Consider the following 22,525-nt stretch of genomic DNA (forward strand, 5'->3'; position numbering starts at 1 on the left):
TGTCCGGATGATTCCTGATTTTTAAAGTATGCAATGGTCCCCTGATTTTAGAAAATTATTTATTTGGGTAGCATTTGAAATAAAAAGGACTTAGATAAAATGCAACAAAAGTCCTCAGTGAAATATATTTGATATATTTATTTTTAAATTTTTTTTTCAATAAACTTGGATTTTTAAAAATATCTTTTAACAACACTTTTTGAGATATATTCAGTAGGCATGGATATTGAAAAATAATTTTTGTTATTTCAAATTTTAAAGCCTTTACCTAATTAACTGCGTGTTGCGTGTGCGTTCAAAAATACAAAAACAAAATACATATATTTCAAATTGACAACAAAAACAAATACATGTATTTTGTTTTTGTTTTTTTGAACGCACACGCAGTTAATTAGGTAAAGGCTTTAAATGTTAAAAAGATTTTTTTCAATATTTTCAATCAATGAAAGCTTTTTTCAATATTAAAAAATTTTGAAATACCTTTTTGCAGTATTTCCAATTTTTAAAAAAATATTTGTTAAATATTTTTAGTTTTTGAAAATCATTTTTTCGTATTTAAAATGTTTGAAAAACACATTTTTTTATGTACCCAATTTTCAAAAATATTACCTCAATGTTTTCAATAATAAAATATATATCTAATATTTTCAAATTTTGCAAAATAGTTTTTTAATATTTCCAATTTTTTGAAATATTTTTTCTAAATTTTCTTGATGATTCCTGCTTTTTTAGAGTACGCAATGGTGCCCTGATTTTAGAAAATAATTTTATTTTTGGTAAAATTTTAAATAAAAAAGACTTGGATAAAACGCAACAAATGTCTTTAGGAAAAACAATCCAGAAAAAATTTCAAAAATGCCGTACCCACCAAATAATCTATTATTTTCAATAAAAAAGTCTTACATTTTAATAAAAGACAAGTTTGTGTGAGAAACAACGCTCGAAAAAATTAGAAAAATCCAACGAAAATAACCTTTTTAAATCAATTTTCATTTTTGGTGCCATAGTGCGTATGACTATTAATAATTATTGGGTTATTTTGAAGATTTCGCCATATCTTCAAAATCTAGATGTGTTCACAACTCATGAAAAAGGAAATTATTAAAAACAAATAAAAGAATACTCACAGAAAAATTCTGGATGATTCCTGCTTCTTAAAAGGATGATATGATCCCTTCATTTTAGAAAAAAAAATTTTTTAGGGTAACACCTTGTAATAAAAAATAATCGTATTTGAAGAAAATTAACAAAAATCATTAAAAAATGATCTTCGCCCTAAAAAGGCAAAATTTCAAAAAATAAAAAACAGGCTGAGCCCGGCTGGGATTTGAACCCACGTCCTTGAAAACATATCAAAAAATGTTGTCATGGCGTGTTAGCGTTCAAAGCCAACTCATAACTTCAAAGTCAGCGCAAAAAGCGTTTGTCATGAAGAAAATACATTTCTGTGGCCAAGTATCCGCGTTAATGTACAAAAACACATTTGCATTTGAAAAACGATAAGTTCTAGGACAGAGAAGCCATTACATAGTCGATGCGTCCGAAGATTTGCTTTACCACCAATGAAACCAGGTAACGTAATTTGGTGACTATGTGGGTTCAAGTCCTTGGCTTTCCTTTTTCACTTGCAAATAATTTCAGATCATCAAGCTTAACTCTAAACGAAAAAATTAACAAAAAAGGGTTTTAGTTTTATTTCTTATTGGAGGCATATTATCTCGGTCATGTCCAATGACCAAAAATCTTAAATGAGGGCACAATTAAAAAGCATTTCAAACATTTAGTCACAGCCGGATTGATTGATCACCATTGGCATCACAAACATCAAGAAAATGTATCATGCATGTTGATAACCTTGAAACAATTGATTCGCTAGTTTAAGGATGATCAGTTGATGAATCAAACAAAAGTGGATTCCTAATTTAAAGGTGGATTCCTTTTAGGTCATAACAGCTCAACTCGAAAGAGAATTAATTAAAAAATTAAAGGATTTTTTTTTTCAAATATTTTAGAGTTGGACAATCTCGTTCAATTGAACGATCCGGATCACTGTCCTCGTTCAAAGGCGAATGAGTAACATCATAAAAACCAACGTGTGAAATTAAGTATACGCAGTTTTGTCAAAGAAATTACCGGTGTCCATTGAACGAGATAGTGATCCGGATCGTTCAATTGAACGAGATTGCCCAACTCTAAAATATTTCACTAAGGTAAATCTTTGGAGATGACTCTTTTATGCATAGCCAAAAGTAATAAATTTATATTATATAATTTCAGATCGATGTTTGCTCCAAACCGTCCACTCGCTGTACAGCAATTTGTGTACACTGCTTAATTTTCTTTGGAAAATGTCTAAAATAATATTCCCAAATTTCAACTTTGGTATTTTTTTTTCATAACACACTAAACTTACACAAGAAACTATGCAAAATAATATAAATAAATAAAATCATTTAAAAATAATCATTTTAAATAAATTTTGGTTTTTGGTGCCACCATACGCACGGTGGACTATTAAAAATTAAGTTATTTCGAAGATCGGGCCATATCTTCGGAATCTCCATATGTTCATTTATTTTCAAACGCTAAATTATTAATAACAAACAAAAGATTATACTCTAAAATACTTAGATGATTCCTTTCCCTTTAGAAGTTTTTTAAGATCCCTTATTTCTAAAAATTTATTTGATAAGCATGACAATTTCAGTAAAATACAAAGCAAAATAAAAGATTCATGACCTATTTATATAGTCAAATGTCTAATGAAGGTACTAGATCGCTTATAGGAAAAGATTTAACACCGAATCTATTCCCAATATATTGAATTTAAAAAATCCAAATGCCAGAAACAATCGAATTTCGATAAATCTCAATTAAAAACCGGTTTTTGCTTTCAAGGGAATACAGTTTATTTGCAAGTGCGTATCATTATTACTGCTCATGGGCAGCACGTATACGCTCCCCAATTTCCTATTAAAATCAATCATGCGCTATATTGTACGTAACTGCTGAATTTCTTTGAAAAAATACTGTAAATACTGTTCAAGCGTGATAATTTAGAAAAACCCGAAATGTTTTTTTTTGTATTTGAAAATTCTTCATATTTTCTAATCCAACACATCCCAATATTCCTCATTGTCATTTCTCTAGCTGTTGCTATACACACACCCACACTCACAAAGATCAACAATGATATGTGTCAGTGTGCAAGGATTTCTTTCTTTACTCATACTCATATATCTACGTAGACGTGTGCGTTCATGTCATACAACTCATAATTAGTATGCATTGTGAACTTAATATTACACCAGCACACATTTTCGTATGTTATGACATATGTTTATAATGGTTTTTCCAATTAAAAACGTGACGAAGGGAGGTAATATAATTAAAGAAAATAGGAAAAAGTTCAGATATTATTATGGAGAAGAAACTGAGGATTATATGGAAGTGTTTACGATTTCGCTCCTTTAGATTAAGAGGACACTGACCTACAGTGGTGTCAACTGGAGAGCAATCTTTAACACCCGTTAAAGGACATATAAAAACGATGTGACAGAACGCCTGAATGAGAAGAATCGGTTCGATTGAATGCTGAGGAGACACTGATTTTTTATATTATTAATTTGAACTTACTTTCTAGCCAACAAAATTTTTCTTAATCTAAATAAAATCTATCATCTCATTTCCTTTATTCAATAAGTAATAGAGACTAATGCTAGATTGCTGTGACTATTCTAAAGTGGTTTTGACCAGCAAGTATATGTTTGGTAGGGGCCCTAAAATCTTTATACTTAGTTTACCATTTATTTCCTATAAATAAATTTTTGTTTTGTTAGGCTGCTGGAAGATCGACTCGAAGCTGGTTCAATCTAAAAAATCGTTTATGTACGAACTTGTTGAAAATTCGAGGTCAAGGATAAGTACTAATCTTGTGTTTGAAGTTGTAGAAATGAAGTCTGAAAGACTAAAAGTCTATCGTGAGTCAGTTTTTTTATATCAGATGTTTTAATGCAGCGACTAAAGTGTGTATAGCAAATGTTTTATGAAATATGTACAGTATGACGTATGATTATCATCGATATGTATACGACTATATTAAAAATTGATGTCGAGGTATTTTTTGGAGTCTCCAAACCATTTTGAAGAAGATTTAAGATATTATGGAGCAACTTTAATCTTCATATGAACATGGAGAAAACATGTATAAACTTTCGGTAATAGGCAACACAATTATTAAATATTGGTGGTTTAATTACAGAAATATTTAAAAAAAATTGGTCCAATACGGCGTATGATTACCATCAACATGTATACGTCACAGTTAACCCTTTAAGAAATATATTTCACGTCACATTTTAATTTGGCCCAAATTTATTGCAGAATATTTGATATATATAGTGAATCTGGTGTAATATCTTCTATGCTCACAAAAGTACATGTATTTGAAACTCCAGCGGGAAGTAACAGGATCTAAATTAAGGAGGCGACGCTGGAGAGGGTTTTTTTGTGAAAATTAACACGTACATGCTGCCTCATCATGCAGAAGGTAATGAGTCAAGTTGAGTAGAATATAATTGTGCAATTTTTCTTTTTTGGAAGGATGGGCCAACATCTTCATCTTAATTGTTTAATTACATAAATATTTAAGGAAATTGGTCCAATACGGTATGATTACCATCGGCATGTATACGCCACAGTTAATTCTTTAAGAAATCTATTTCACGCCACATTTTAATTTACCCCAAATTTATTGAGGAATATTTGAAGTATATAGTGGATCTGTGGTGGTGTAATAACTACTATGTTCACAAAAGTACATGCATTTGAAACTTCATCGGGAAATAACAAGATTTAAATAAGGAGCTGACGCTGGAGAGATCATTTGTGAAAATTAACACGTACCTGCTGCCTCATCATGCCGAAGGGAATAAGTCAAGTGGAGTAGAATATAATTTTAATTTTTTGTCGGAAGGATGGGCCATCTTCTGCATCTTGGTTGTTTAATTACAGAAATATTTAAGAAAATTGGTCCAATACGGCGTAAGATACCATCAACATATATACGCCACTGTTAACTCCTTAAGAAATCTATTTCACGTCACATTTTAATTTTCCCCAAATTTATTGAGGAATATTTGATATATATAGTGGATCTGCGGTGGTGTAATATCCGCTATGCTCACAAAAGTTCATGGATTTGAAACTCCTGCGGGAAATAACGAGATCTAAGGAGGTGACGCTGGAGCGATCATTTGTGAAAACTAACACGTACCTGCTGCCTCTTCATGCAGAAGGTAATAAGCAAAGTGGAGTAGAATATAATTTTAAATTTTTTTGTCGGAAGGATGGACCAACATCTTTACCTTGTTTGTTTAATTACAGAAATATTTAAGGAAATTGGTCCAATACGGCGTATGATTACCATCAGCATGTATACGCCACAGTTAACTCTTTAAGAGATCTATTTCACACCTCATTTTAATTTGCCCCAAACTGTTTGAGGAATATTTTCACAAAAGTTCATGGATTTGAAACTCCTGCGGGACAAAACAAGATCTAAATTAAGGAGCTGACGCTGGAGGGAACATTTGTGATAATGAACACATACCTGCTGTCTCATCATGCAGAAGGGAATGAGTCAAGTGGAATAGAATATAATTTTAATTTTTTTTGTCGGAAGGATGGACTATCTTCTTCAGAGGATAGTCCATGTGACGGAGGACACTTTGAAGCATGATTTTTACAGTTCCAGTAGTAGTGAGGGCCGAGTCACTTAGAAATATATAGTGTGAATTCGGTTTCAATAACAACCGTTTGTGGGCCACTTACAAAAAATATATATTATTTTACAGTTCAATACGGCGTATGCTTACTGCCAACACGTTCACGCCACATTTTGCATTTTGGAAAGAGATTTCAATTAAGTTTGAAGTTATTTCTAAGCACTTTCTAAGCAAAATGAAGACATGTTATGGTTTTTTGCAGGTAGTAAAATATATGTATAAGCGTTTTATATTAAATTCTGATAATACCTTCGGTGTAAACTGGATTTTGGAAATAGAAGACATGATAAAAGACCTGTTAAGGCATTCATTTTCAAATAAACAACATGTTAGGACTTCCGATTATCTATCAATGACCCTAAAACGACTTATATGATCTATCAAGGTCTTCAAATATTTGTAGAGCACTTGGTCAAATCTTAATTTTCAAAACAAACAGTTTAAGAGTTCCAGTTAGGAGTTTCTCTGTAAAAATAAGGTCTCTTAGATCCATTAGATGGTAAATGAATTCCTATTAAGACTTTCCTTTTTTAATAGAAGACTTTTTACGTCCTGCTAAGGCCTTTTGGAGTCTTTCGAAGCCAATAGAATTTATCAATTTTTCTACGGCTCTTTAAACGGCTTATAGGGTCTATCAAGGCCTTCAATTATTAGTGGAAGACTTGGTCAGGTCTTAACCTGCAGAATAAAGTGTTTAGGAGTTCCTTTTAGGATTTTCTCTGTTACAATAAACACTTTCAAATATATTTGATGCTAAATAAGGACCTGTTAAAACTTTTTGTTTAATTAAAATTCAGTTTAGGTTTTTGTGGACGATAAAATCTTGCAAGGTCTTCAATTGTTAATAGAATACCATTTTAATTCAAATTGAATACTTTTGAGGAGTTTCTCTATAAAAATCATACCTCTTGGAGGCCTTTGGTGCTTATTGAGTACATGTGAAGACTTTCTATGTAAACTTGTGTAGTCTTCTTAAGTCAATAGAATCTATCAATGTCTTCAGTTGTTACCAAAAGTCCTGATCAGGCCTTATTTTGTAAAACGTAGATCTGTTAAGTTTTTTTGTGTAAATTGAAGACCTGTTTGGTCCTGCTAAGAACCAGACTAATATAATCTATTATTAATTGTTTTTCTCTAAAAATACGACATCCTAGATTCATTTATTGCTAAGTGAAGACCTTTTTAGGCTTTCTTAGTAAATAGAAGACCAGTTAGGCCCTTCTAAGCGGATTTAAGGACCTGTATGAGTCTTTTGTAGGCAATTTATGCCCCATTTAGGTCTTCTATGCAAATATATGACCTTTGAAGGCACTGTCAACGCCTTATAGAAGCAGTTCAAGCCGTTATTTGCGAATAGAAGACATCTTAATCATTATTTTTCTACACGAAGATTTGGTAAGACCTTCTCTATCTACCTCATATCTCTATCTATCTCATAATTGTTCCACAAGCATCCCAGATGGGACAAAGGAGACAAGGGATCTAGGTCTGTCGGACCTCTTAAATAAAAAAAGAATGAATAGGTATTTCTTTTTAAGTAGTAGACATTCTAATGCAAATTAAAGACCTGTTACAGGAGAACACCTTTAAACATGGCGTGAGAATTTCCATTCGTAGTGAAAGCCCAGTGAGCTAGGTTTCAAGAGAAAATTCTTCTGTTATAACCACTTATGTACTTAATCTTTGGTAGGTCATTTGAGAATATTTTACGAGTTTACTATCAATATGGCGTATGATTGTTGTCAACACGTATACGCCTCTTTAGAAAATGCATTTTAAGTTTAATTTAGTTCCTTATAAGTAGTTTGGAGAGTGGAGGAGAACAAATCTACAAGTGGAAAGAAAGGCCAAATCCTATTTGTCAAAGGAGTTTTTCTGTAAAAATAGGACCTCTAAAGATTTGTGTGTAAATGGAATACCTTTTAGGTCCAGCTAAGGCAAATTGAAGGGCTGTTTTGGTTTTTTTTGTAAGCAAAAGGAGCTATAAAGTTCTTCAAGTGTTATAAGGAGAACTGGTCAAGTCTTGTTTTTCATCCTGAAGACTGCAAAGTAGTTTTTCTTTTAAAAATACGTCCTTTTTAAAGGATCTGATGCTAATTGAATATCTTTTAGGGGTTCTGGTGTAATTGGAAGAACGGTCAAGTCACGTTAAGCCAACTTTAGTAAATAGAGTACGTTTTAGGTGTAGCTAAGGCAATTTGTAGGGCTCTTTGGGTTTTTTGTAAGCAAAAGGAGCTATAAAGTTCTTCAATTGTTATAAGTAGAACTGGTCAAATCTTATTTTTCAACTTGAAGTCTTCAAAGTAGTTTTTCTTTTAAAAATAAGTAATTTTTAAATGGATTTGACGGTGATTGAAGATCTTTTAGGGTTTCTTGTGTAATTGGAAGAATTTTAAAAGCGTGGTATGCCAATATTTGGGTGTCTTAGGATCTTTCGTAAGCGACTTAATTCCTGTTTAAGCCTTCTATGTAAATACAACAACTCTTCAGATCATCTTCCGCAGTAAAACTAGTTTTTAATGCCTTATAGAAGCCGTTGAAGCTTTTATTTGTGAACAGAAGACTTCTTAAACCATTATTGTTCAAACTAAAGGTTTGTTAAGGCCTTCTTCATAGATATAAGACTTGTCAGGCTTAATTACTGCAAATTAAAGAATTGTTAGGCCTTTCTATTGAAGCAGGAGACCATCTAAGACACATTAATGACTTGTTAGCATCTTCCGTAGATAATAGAAGACCTAATAAAGCTCTCTATGTAAAAATTAATATATTAACGACTTATATAGCAAATAGAAGACTCGTTTTGTTTTTCATTTGACAACAAAATTCATGTTAAGGATTTTCATGTTTATAAAAGACTTGTTTGGGTCTTATATTGGCTATAAGAGACCTTCTATGGACAAAACAAGGTTTTCTACTAAGATCATAATAAATGTTAGTTCCTTCATATACTGCTATATAAACTTGTAAATTCTTAAATTGGGTTTCTCTATACCATGCTAGACTTGATAAGTCCTTCTTTTGTTGTTGAGATGAATTAAAGGCCATCATGAAGGCAAGAACGGCTAAACTTCCGTTGAATGAAATGAAGCAAAGTAATATATCTCAAAACTAATTTGCTTCGCTTTGGAATTATGTTTAAAGATTCAAAAATTTTTCAAAATTGTTGGAGATATTGCTATTTTACCAAAATAAGCCATAATTAATAATAGTCATACGCACCCCTGCTCTCAAATTCCAATTATTTTAAAGAATAAAAAAAATTATAATTAAATTCTTATTTTTTATATAAAATATATTAAACAAAGGACTATCTAAAGGACTTCTATTGCAAATAGAAGACATGTTATTGCTTTATTTTGATAATACACGATATGTTAAAGCCTAATATGTAAATGGAAAACTTGATGAGGTCGTAAATTGGGCTACTGTGAAACAAGGGAAGAACTTTAAGTCCATATTTTGTAAATTAAAATCTGTTAAGACTTTTCAATCTCTACAATGTACTTTTTTAGGGGGATCATTAAGGTGGGGAAAGAAAAAAATTCCATTGGAAAGGTGAAGTGAAACATGTTATCTCAAAACATTGTATTACAGCTTTAAATATCGCGGCCTTAGGAAGTTTATTTTACATTAGGCTTCTTCCCATTAGAACAACTTTCAAAAATTCCAAAAAATTAAATAAATGTGGAAGATATAGCTATTTTATCAAAATAATCCTTAATTAATAATAGTCATACTCACCCATGCAATCTAATTAAAAAACCTTTTTAAATTTAGCTTATTCCATAGTTTCTTCGCATTAGAATTTAAATAAATTTGGAAGATATAGTTATTTTATGAAAATAAGCCGTAATTAATAATAGTCATACGCACCAATGCACTTCAATAAAAAATCCCTTATTTTAACTCATTATGAGATATACATGTTGTAATTATTATTTTTTATATAAACTATATATAACACATTATATTAAACATTGACTATAAAAATTACAAAGCCTTCTGTTGCAAATAGGATACTTGTTATTTTTCTTTTGGAAAATACAAGACCTGCTTAAGCCAACGAAATAAACGGAATATTTGCTAAGGTCTTCAGTAGACCATGTAAGTCCTTCTTTTCAAACTTGAGATCTGTTAAATCTTTTGATGATTTACAATGTACTCAATGAAGGGCGTCATTAAGGCAGCATAGGTAAAATCTCTGTGCAAGAGACAAGGTGAAAGATGATGTCTCGATAAATTGTATTCAGGCCTAAAATATCGACAATCTAGGAAGTTAATTTAAAATTTTTCCTATTGCGCAATTACTTCATTATAGAATTATTTTTAGAAATTAACAAAAGGTAAATTAATAATGGATATATTGTCATTTGATCAAAATAAGCCACAATTAATAATAGTCATACGCATCCCTGTACTTCAATAAAAAATTGACATTTTTACCTCCTCTACAGCTATGTTTTTTTTTCAATTCAATACAATTTGCAATTTTAATATTAGTGAACTTATGCCATATCCTAAAGTACCTTGTATTTTAAATTTTTATTTCCTTATTAAATATGTTCTAAATATATTCTAGAATAAAGATTTGTTAAATTTTAGCTTTATCATATATATGGTTTATGGAGGAAATCTTCAGTCTTGAGTCACTTATAAAAATACGACCATACCTAGTTTTTCCAAAAAGGAATTATGTCAAAGTTTGTCCTGCTTAAAAACTTTTCTTAAACAAGTTTCTTCCTCATTTTTTCTAAATATTTTGAATATTACTGACTGGATTTACCACTCTCCCTAGCTTTTGCTTTACAAACAAACACAACACTACAACAAGTTTTAGTTTTCGCTGATTTTTCGTTGATATGCAAGTTGTTGGCGCTGTTATTGTTGCATTAGTAATTGTGTTTTTGGCTTAATTCGACTTTAAAGGATTTTGTTGTATGTATATAGTTTTTGAGCTGTTTTGTTGTATAACATCAGTGAAGGTTTTGTTAGGATATTTTGGGATTTTCGGCCTTTAATGAATGGCCAAAATAATATAGAGGATAAGTAGGAAATAAATTGAAAATTATATTTTTATGTAGACATTAAGGAAATTTAAAGTACAATTTTGGGCGATTTTGTAACTTTTACAAACTGTAGTTAAAACTTAATAAAATATATATGTCACACAATAGACTTTAAAGTTCAGTTTAGAGTCTCATTTGTTATCTTCAAAACAGTTTTTACAAAATTAAAAAATCTGAACTAGTTTGGAAGATATTGGCATTTTACTGAAATAAGTCATAATTAATAATAGTCATACGCACCCCTGGACTAAAATAGAAATTCACTTATTTTACCCCATTCTAATACATTTTCAAATATTTTTATTTTCCTTTTAAAAACTATTTAACTTAAGCTTCTTTGCCATTGATCCAAGAATGTTGTGGGATTTTAGGAATTTTGTTTAGAGCTGATTTTCATGCTTTTGTTAATAACAAAACTATGTTTACGTTACAAAAATGATAATGTTAAGAGTACTATTAAATGTCGGCGAGGTATGCTTCAGCAAGAGCAAGAGAATGAGTTCATTTCAGTTTAGATTTGTGTTAAACACACACACACATGCCACACAGGGTTTAGTTTACAGGATTCTTAATAAATCTGCCAAAAAGGATTCAGTTAGCATAAATGGGGTATTGTGGGATTGGTGGGTGGTTGTATGGCTGCCCCCGCTCATACATATGTGAGTGAAATCCATTCATGAGCCCCCAAATACTAAAGCCCATACTCTGACAAACTAAAAGTGGTACAAAATTAAAAAAGGCTGTCATGTGTAAAATGTTTTTGCAAGAGAATAGAAAAATTTCGCCAGAATGTAAACGTGAAAAAAAACTAAACTATAAAACGAACACAAGAGGAACAAATGAATAACATAACACAAAAGAATACTCAAAAGGGAGGAGAAAAAAAACAAGCAAACAAATAAACAAGTGCCTTACACACAATCATACATGACATATTAAAATGAGTTCTTTTTTAACAGAAAATCTAAAAAAAATATTAAAGTTAATGATGACATTGTGGCTCAAAGTGGTAAACTTTTTTAATTAAGCAAGGCCTTCTCATATAAATAATAATATTTTTTATTTTAAAATTAAAATTTTAGAAATTCATGGAAGAGCTTCAATTTCCGCCATGTTTTTAATTTTCATAGTTATTTAAATCATCTTTTGTTACCTACTTTTGTGTCGTACATTTACCTTCTTGTTTTGTCCTTGTAACCCGTTTTCTGTGTATGTATGCCGCATGTGTCACTTTAATTTTCATCTGTCATACCTGGCTTCTGTTGCCTTTCTAAGAGCCTTTATTGTTTCGCATACAAAAGGAACTTGGCAGTTGTTGTTTTAATAAATAACTTCTTTTTTCAAACACTTTGGTTGTATGAGTGATATTAATTACAGAATCTATGTTTGTAGGCTTTTGTTTAGAAAAGTGTTACAGGGGATTGAAGTTGACAATAAGTCTGGATTTTTTAGAGAACATTTTTTTTTCATACACCCTCAGACCAATAAACGTGGATTTTTTAAAGAATATTTTTCATACACCCTCTGACCAATAAACGTGGATTTCTTAAAGAATATTTTTTCATACACCCTCAGACCAATAAACGTGCATTTTTTAATAAACGTGGATTTTTTAAAGAAATTTTTTCATACACCCTTAGACCAATAAACGTGGATTTTTAAAGAAATTTTTTCATACACCCTCAGAGCAATAAACGTGGATTTTTTTAAAGAAATTTTTTCATACACCCTCAGACCAATAAACGTGGATTTTTAAAGAAATTTTTTCATACACCCTAAGAGCAATAAACGTGGATTTTTAAAGAAATTTTTTCATACACCCTCAGACCAATAAACGTGGATTTTTTTAAAGAAATTTTTTCATACACCCTCGGAGCAATAAACGTGGATTTTTTAAAGAAATTTTTTCATATAACCGCAGACCACTAATGGTGAATTTTTTTAAAGAAATTATTTCATACACCCTCAGACCACTTATTTAATAACCACATTTTTTAATAAACGTGGATTTTTTAAAGAAATTATTTCATACACCCTCAGACAAATAAACGAGAATCTTTAAAAAAAAAATTTTCATTCACCCTCAGACCAATAAACGTGGATTTTTTAAAGAAATTTTTTCATACACCCTCAGACCAATAAACGTGGATTTTTTAAAGAAATTTTTTCATACACCCTCAGACCAATAAACGTGGATTTTTTAAAGAAATTTTTTCACGGACCCTCAGACCAATAAGCGTGGATTTTTTAAAGAAATTTTTTCACGGACTCTCAGACCAATAAACGTGAATTTTTTAAAGAAATTTTTTCACCGACCCTCAGACCAATAAACGTGGATTTTTTTAAAGAAATTTTTTCACGGACCCTCAGACCAATAAACGTGGATTTTTTTAAAGAAATTTTTTCACGGACCCTCAGACCAATAAACGTGGATTTTTTTAAAGAAATTTTTTCACGGACCCTCAGACCAATAAACGTGGATTTTTTTAAAGAAATTTTTTCACGGACCCTCAGACCAATAAACGTGGATTTTTTTAAAGAAATTTTTTCACGGACCCTCAGACCAATAAACGTGGATTTTTTTAAAGATATTTTTTCACGGACCCTCAGACCAATAAACGTGGATTTTTTTAAAGAAATTTTTTCACGGACCCTCAGACCAATAAACGTGGATTTTTTTAAAGAAATTTTTTCACGGACCCTCAGACCAATAAACGTGGATTTTTTTTTATAGATTTTTTTTCATACACCCTCACATCAATAAACGTGGATTTTTCAAAGAAATTTTTTCATACACCCTCACATCAATAAACGTGGATTTTTTAAAGATTTTTTTTCATACACCTTCCGACCAATAAACGCGGATTTTGTTAATAATTTTTTTCATGGACCCTCAGACCAATAAACGTGGATTTTTAAAGAAATTTTTTCACTGACCCTCAGACCAATAAACGTGGATTTTTTAAAGAAATTTTTTCACTGACCCTCAGACCAATAAACGTGGATTTTTTAAAGAAATTTTTTCATACACCCTCAGACCAATAAACGTGGATTTTTTAAAGAAATTTTTTTATACACCCTCAGACCAATAAACGTGGATTTTTTAAAGAAATTTTTTCATACACCCTCAGACCAATAAACGTGGATTTTTTAAAGAAATTTTTTCATACACCCTCAGACCAATAAACGTGGATTTTTTAAAGAATTTTTTTCATACACCCTCAGACCAATAAACGTGGATTTTTTAAAGAAATTTTTTCATACACCCTCAGACCAATAAACGTGGATTTTTTAAAGAAATTTTTTCATACACCCTCAGACCAATAAGCTTGGATTTTTTTAAAGATTTTTTTTCATACACCCTCAGAGCAATAAGCGTGGATTTTTTAAAGAAATTTTTTCATACACCCTCAGAGCAATAAACGTGGATTTTTTAAAGAAATTTTTATACACCCTCAGACAAATAAAAGTGGATTTTTTAAAGAAATTTTTTCACTGACCCTCAGACCAATAAACGTGGATTTTTAAAGAAATTTTTATACACCCTCAGACAAATAAAAGTGGATTTTTTAAAGAAATTTTTTCACTGACCCTCAGACCAATAAACGTGGATTTTTTTAAGAAATTTTTTCACTGACCCTCAGACCAATAAACGTGGGTTTTTAAAGAAATTTTTTCATACACCCTCAGACCAATAAACGTGGATTTAGACATTTTTTCATCAACTCTCAGACCAATAAACGTGGATTTTTTAAAGAAATTTTTTCATACACCCTCAGACCAATAAACGTCAATTTTTTAAAGAATTTTTTTCATACACCCTCAGATCAATAAACGTCGATTTTTTAAAGTAATTTTTTCACACATCCTCAGACCAATAAACGTCAATTTTTTAAAGAATTTTTTCATGGACCCTCAGACCAATAAGCATGGACCTTTTTAAAGTAATTTTTTCATACACCCTCAAAGCAATAAACGTGGATTTTTTAAAGAATATTTTTTCATGGAAAATATCTCTGTTCCGTTGGCTTTCGAATGCATTTGAAACAAGTTTGATATCTTTAATGGAAGCCTAGTTATAACCATTTTAGTAAAACTACCCATAAATAATAATAATCATACGCACTATGGTCCACAAATAAAGACATCGGAAATTGAGCTAAAAATTGCTAAACTTCATTGTTTATAGATGGAATGGTACAATTGGATCGAATTGGAAGAATTTTAATACAGACAAAATTATGTTTAGTTACTAGGTCGGACTCAAATGGAGCAATTTTTACTGTGTGTTTTTTTTAATTTCATACGCTCTCAGGTCTATTGACTATTTTGTCTTAAAAATAAAAAATAAATTCTTCAATCGAGGTTGTTATAAAATGAAAATTAAATAAAATTGTTCTTCACACTCCAATACTTGTAGCTTATTTAAACATTAGATATCATAAGATATTCAGTGAGACAACTTACTCTTTTAGAAATTAAAAATTCCTGCTTTTAAAATATATACAATATTAAGAGCGATTTTTTTGGCTTTCAAATGCATTTTAAATAAGTTTGATATCTGTAACGGGAGCCGAGTTATAATGATTTTAGTAAAACTACCCATAATTAATAACAATCATACGCTCCATGGTCCACATATAAAAAATAGCGGGAATTGAGCTAAAAATTGCTTAAATCTAATAAATATTGACGGGATGATATAATTTGATCGAATTGGTGGCATTTCAATATAGAAAAAGTTATATTTATTCACCAAGAAAAGCTCCAAAGGAGCAGTTTTTTATTTTCATACGCTCCCAGGTCTTTTGAGTAATTTGGCTTAAAATACACATTTTTATTCTACAATTTATTTGTTGAAGCGCGTTTTCTATTAGGCATGCGCATAAAATGTTTAATAATATTCAATATAAACATAATTTTGCAAAATTATATTCCAAATATTCCAAAATTGGGAGTAAATAAAAAAATTTAACAAAAATCTTTTCTTACCACAACATTGCATCCAAATAGTTCATGTTTGAAAATGTATCGATTAACTTTTGTATTTCACTGTGTATAGATTTTAAGGCAATAATTTAAACTTTTGTGTTGTTGTTTTGTACTGTTTTTCTCTCTTAATGTTTCAATGCTAAATTGAACGCAAATAAATCGATCGGATCTAATTGAGCCAATACCACAACTGTATGTTTGCCGTGTGGTTCTAACTGCACGTCACTTTTTCAAATGTGAATGCTAATGTTTTGGCAATTTTAAAAACCCTTTTTTGCGTTCTTAACAACATTTAGCATGGTTCATTGTTTGGTTTTTGCTGGCGGCAATTCCAGGGAGAAGCTACGCAAAAAACGGACGTAGACGAAGAAACGGAATACATGTATTGACATGTTGGCTTGGTTGAAGCCATTGAAATGTTGGAAAATAGAATGCAATACGGAAGACAAGCCACCAAACAGCAACAACAAGAAGCAATGATGAGTGTAGAAACAACAAATGAGTGAGTGGTATAAATGAGTGAATAAATATTGGTTACATGCTGCTTGCAAAGCCATCTTGAGGGTTATGGTATAGAAAAAAGAATAATGCAAAGTATGTAAATATCAGACTGGAATGAAGAAGAAAAGTACACGCTTTGGTCTGGAAAAATAGTTTTGGTTGTTAGTAACCGCCAATAGAAAAATGCAAAACATTTTAATTGTAGTCTTCTTTTGTGTATAACACACAAATTAGCTGGTAGTTATAAGAATGTGGGCGAATTAAAAATAATGAAGGGAAAATCACACAAAAACCCTCCAAATCCTTTGTGTGTGTTTTTATACGCAGCAACTACAAAGTATTAGTTAAGACAGAAGAAGATTTATTAAAACAAAATCCCTTTGTTTTTCCTACGCGTATAAAATAGTGGGGAGAAACCTTATTGTTTGGCTTTTGCTTTTACTGTGATTAAAACAATTGTGTGTTGCATTAAAAAGGAGAAAAAAACGGAACTCGTTGAATATATCTTCCCCTTATGTTGAATACGTAAAAATTGGGTCATGATGGGTTTAACTGTGCATTGCAGAGCAGAAAATCATGAGAATTATTTATATAAATAAAAGCTTTGTCTTACTTATATATAAATATGGACCACAAATCTAAGATTAATAGAATATCCTCAAAGACCCAACCCATAATTTGCTTTTGGAATAAGGAAATAAATAATTTACTCTTTATTAAATTGCAAAAAAATGTCTAGCAAAATTTTTGTGATTTGTTGGCTTTTGAAATCCTTTTAATTTAGTTTTCTATTAGTTCCGGTTGCATATCTTAATAATAGTCATACGCACCATAGTCCAATTTAAAAAAAAAAAAATAATAATTAAATGAAAAATGGTCCCAAGGTATTAAAAAATTACATCTGTGGAATATTTCATCCAAAATCTTAAGGTTTGCAAATAATTGCAGACCAAACATTCTAAAAAAAGTAAATACAAAGATATTCTCAAAAGTCCAAAATCCCAACCCATAATTCACTTTTAGAATAAGGAAATAAATAGTTTACTCTGTACTAAATTGCAACGAATTCTTCAGCAAAATTTGTGTGATTTGTTGGCTTTGGAATGCATTTAAATTTAGCTTTTTATTAGTTCCGGTTGCATAGCTATGCAACTTTTACTAAAACAACCCATAATTAATAACAGTCATACGCACCAGAGTCAAATTTAAAAATAATAATTATTGAATGAATAAGGGTCCCAAGGTTTTAAAAATTACACCTGTGGAATATTTTAGGGAAAATCTTAAGGTTTCCAAATAATTGCATGCCAAACATTCTAAAAACGGAAATCCAAGGATATTTACAAAAAAATATAAAATCATAATTATTTTTTGTGGAATAAAAATAAATAGATTCCAAATTATTTAATTATTTTGAAATTTATATTGCAAAACATCTTTGTTTTGTTGGTTTTAAAATGCAATTTAAATTAGTTTCCCATCTGTCATGTGGGCGTAGCTATGAAGCTTTTACTAAAACAACTCATAATTAATAATAGTCATACGCACCAGAGTCCAATTGTAAAAATATTGGTAATTTAACTAAAAATTATGTGGAAACATTAACGATTTGGGTAGATTGAATATTGATTGAATATTTTATGGATTGTAAAAAGAAATTAAGAAATGTTTATTTTAATAAAAATCAAAAGATAACCACAGAGATTCAAAACCATAATCATTTTGGTGGTAAAAAGTAGCTTATGTATAAAAATCTTTATGTTTTATTGGTTTTCAAATATATTTTAAACTAGCAGACCCCGGTCCGAGTTGCTGTCCCGTCGTAATGAGTTTTAATAACAACTTTTTATGGACTTTATGCTTGACAATTCAAAAATAGGTATTTTCTACCCCACTTCTTCGGTCCATTGCCAAACCAAGGATGATTTTAAAATTTATTAACTGATTTTGTCTGCAACCTTTCTTTTCTCTTACGGACTTTGTCAGATTTTTCGCCCATTGACTCTGTTTAGGAATTATTATAGTCCATGTCATGATGGGATTAACTGTGCATTGCAGAACAGAAAATCTTGAGATTTATACAAATAAAAGCTTTGTCTTACTTATATATAAATACGGACCACAAATCCAAGATTATTGGAATATCTTCAAAGACCCAACCCATAATTCGCTTTTGAAATAAGGATAAAAATAGTTTACTTTTTATTAAATTGCAAAAAATGCTCTAGCAAAATTTGTGTGATTGGTTGGCTTTTGTATGTATTTTAATTTAGCTTTCTATTAGTCTCGGTTGCATAGCTATGAAGCTTTTACTAAAGCAGCCCATAATTAATAATAGTCATACGCACCAGAGTCCAATTAAAAAAAAAAAAAAAACAGAAAATCTTGAGATTTATACAAATAAAAGCTTTGTCTTACTTATATATAAATATGGACCACAAATTCAAGATTAATGGAATATCCTCAAAGACCCAACCCATAATTCGCTTTTGAAATAAGATTAAAAATAGTTAACTTTTTATTAAATTGCAAAAAATGCTCTAGCCAAATTTGTGTGATTTGTTGGCTTTTGAATGTATTTTAATTTAGATTTTCTATTAGTCTCGGTTGCATATCTATGAAACTTTTACTCAAACAACCCATAATTAATAATAGGCATACGCACCATAGTCCTATTTAAAAAAAAATAATAATTAAATGAAAAATGGTCCCAAGGTATTAAAAAATTACATCTGTGGAATATTTCATGTAAAATCTTAAGGTTTTGCAAATAATTGCAGACCAAAGGTTCTAAAAAAAAGAAAATACAAGGATATTCACAAAAGTCCAAAATCATAATAATTTTTTTTTTGGAATAAAAATAAATATATCCCAGATTATTTAATTTATATAGCAAAACATCTTTGTTTTGTTGGTTTTAAAATGCACTTTAAATTAGTTTTCTATCTGTCATGTGGGCGTAGCTATGAAGCTTTTACTAAGATAACCCATAATTAATAGTAGTTATACGCACCAGAGTCCAGTTGTAAAAATATTTGTAATTTAACTAAAAATGGTGTGGAAACATTAAGGATTTGCCTAGATTGAATATTAATTGATTGATATTTGATCGAATATGTTATGGATTGTGAAAAGAAATTATGAAATGTGGTACATGCTAACGAAAAGATCCAAAACCATAATAGTTTTGGTGGAATAAAAATCATAATCATAATTATTTTTTGTGGAATAAAAGCAAAGACATTCCAGATTATTTATTTATTCAAATTTATATAGCAAAACATCTTTGTTTTGTTGGTTTTAAAATGCAATTTAAATTAATTTCCTATCTGTCATGTGGGCATAGCTATAAAGCTTTTACCAAAACAACTCATAATTAATAATAGTTATACGCACCAGAGTCCAGTTGTAAAAATATTTGTAATTTAGCTAAAAATGGTTTGGAAACATTAATGATTTGCCTAGATTGAATATTTTATGGATTGTGAAAAGAAATTAAGAAATGTGATTCATGTTAACGAAAATCCAAAGATATCCACAAAGATCCAAAACCATAATCATTTTGGTAGAATAATAGCTTATGTATAAAAATCTTTATGTTTTATTGGGTTTCAAATGTATTTTAAACATGGTAAATATCTCTGTGCTCTTGGCTTTCGAATGGATTTGAAGCAAGTTTGATATCTTTAATGGAAGACTACTCATAACGATTTTAGTAAAACTACCCATAAATAATAATAATCATACACACTACGGTCCACAAATAAAAACATCGGAAATTGAGCTAAAAATTGCTAAAATCCATTGTTTATTGATGGAATGGTATAATTGGATAGAATTGGAAGAACTTCAATACAGAAAAAATTATGTTTAGTCACTAAGAAGGACCAATGGATCAATTTTTTATTTTCATACGCTCTTGGTCTTTTGACTAATTTGTCTTAACAATAAAAAAATGTTTATTGAATCTAGGGTTTTATAAGGCATGCGCACAAAATGTAATAAAATTGTTCCTCACACTATATGGGCAGATACAAATTTTTCAAAACGTTTATAATATTAAAACATTAGATATTCAGTGAGACAACTTACTCTCTTAGAGATTAAAAATTCCTGCTTTTAAAATATATACAATATTAAGAGTTATTTTTTGTGAAATATCTCTGTTCTGTTGGCTTTCAAATGCATTTTAAACAACTTTAATATCTTTAATGGGAACCGAGATATAACGATTTTAGAAAAACTACCCATAATTAATAACAATCATACGCACTATGGTCCACAAATATATTTTAAACTAGCAGACCCCGGTCCGAGTTTGGTTGAGTTTTAATGACAACTTTTTATGGACTTTATGCTTGTCAATTCTTCGGACTTTGTCAGATTTTTTCGCCCATTGATGCTGTTTAGGAATTATTATCAAATATGTACTCTGTCTTTATTCTAAAGCGATCTAATTATAAAAGTTAAAAAATGGTTAAGTCAAATTCTCCCGCTCATTGGGACTTAAATTCTTTAATTGTTCATGGCGGATGGACCGTTGAACCTCACCATTTAAGAACTTTGTATATATGTATATCGTTTTTCTTGATTAGGGACGCAAGCACCGTTGTCTCAAAAAGATATAGTTTTTTTTTAAAGAAATAGGGTATAGGAGAAGTACCCCGCCCCCTCCGAAATTCAACTAAATTTGTAGCCAATTGTAACCGGAGGTTCAGTAGTTTTTGTAGAAAATATAAAAATTGAAAATAGTGGGCGTAAAAGTAGGTGTGGTCATATTTTCTTTGCAAAAAAAAAACCTAAGTCGGGTTATTGCGAACATTTCACAAAAAGAATTATCCAAATAGGTCCAGCCGTTCTCAACTGATGCCATTACCAACGAACGACATATGATTTTCATTTATAAATATTTGCTTTTTATCAGTATGTGCGTGTACTTTGAGAGCAAGAATATATGTCCTTAAAATATTTAAATTATTAAGTGTTGTTTATGCAAAATATAACTGTTTCGTTGGTTTTTGAATGCATTTGAAATAACTTTCATATCTGTCAAGGGAGCATAGTTATGACGAATTTATTAAAACTACTCATAATTAATAACAATCATACGCACTAGGGTCACTAAATAAAAAAATACTGAAATAAAGTTAAAACGGGCTCAAATCGTAAAGTTATATACTTTAGAAGAGTGTAAATTGGAAAATCCTACATAGAAAAAATAATGTTCAGCCTTTTCAATATGTTCAAAGCGATCAATTTTGTATATTAAACGCTTACTAATGCCAGTCACCCGATTCTAGGTCATGTAAAAAAATATTTTAATTTGCCTCCAAAATGTAAAGAATGATATTCTGAAGGGTATAAATAGATATTTAGAGAGACATCTGGGAAAAATCGTAGGTGACTTTGAGAGCAATAATTCATGCATTTCAAATATTTAAATAATCAAGTTTTACGTTTGCAAAATTTATCTGTTTTGTTGGCTTTTGAATGCATTTTAAATAAGCTAGCTATCTATTTTGGGGGCTTAGATAATACGCTTTTATTAACACTACCCATAATTAATAACAATCATACGCTCTAGTGTTCATAAATAAAAAAGTTCTAAAATTAGGGTGAAATATACTTAAATCCATTAAATATTGATAAAAAATAATAATTTAATAGATTTTGCCAAAATCCAATGTATAAAAGACAATGTTTAACTACTAAGAAGCGCTGCATTGAGCGAATCTTTATTTTTCTATCATAATTAATGTCAACCGTACACCCCCGGTTTTTGGAACTATTTGGAATATCACATTTTTATTCCACAATATTCAAAGATATTAAAAATTTGCATGGATGGAATCTTTCATCGATTATCTTAGGATTGTGAGCATAAGTATTATCTAATAACAAAAATCCAAGGATAAACTCAAAGATCCAAAACCATAATTATTTTTATGAAAGTAAAATAAATATTTTCCTATTAATTTGATAATTATAATTTATGTAGCTAAAGTTCTCTGTTTTGCTGGCTGTTATATTCATTTTAAATTGAACTTCTATTTGTTCTGTGAGAGAAGCTATGAAGCTTTTTCTAAAATATCCCATAATTAATAATAGTCATACGCTCCATAGTCTGATTTATTTATTCTTTCTTATTGAACAACAAATGGTTCTAAGACATACTAA

At 30.1% G+C, this 22,525-nt stretch overlaps 1 protein-coding gene across 5 annotated transcripts in view; it reads right to left on the bottom strand.

Moving 5' to 3' along the window:
* msi (RNA-binding protein musashi) overlaps positions 1-22,525 on the bottom strand; it is a 576,326-nt gene that overhangs the window by 114,201 nt on the left and 439,600 nt on the right. The window contains exon 1 of one of the 5 annotated variants that reach the window (XM_073979425.1): positions 15,848-16,103. The exons of the other annotated variants lie outside the window; for them this stretch is intronic. Within the exon in view, the coding sequence (XP_073835526.1) occupies positions 15,848-15,873 (26 nt within the window). The 5' untranslated portion in view covers positions 15,874-16,103. Of the gene's footprint in view, positions 1-15,847; positions 16,104-22,525 lie in introns of those variants that run through there. 5 annotated transcript variants of the gene reach the window in all.

The sequence above is a fragment of the Musca autumnalis genome, unplaced genomic scaffold (assembly GCF_047663935.1).
Source record: "Musca autumnalis isolate F117 unplaced genomic scaffold, ASM4766393v1 scaffold_1, whole genome shotgun sequence".
Taxonomy (NCBI): Eukaryota; Metazoa; Arthropoda; class Insecta; order Diptera; family Muscidae; genus Musca; species Musca autumnalis.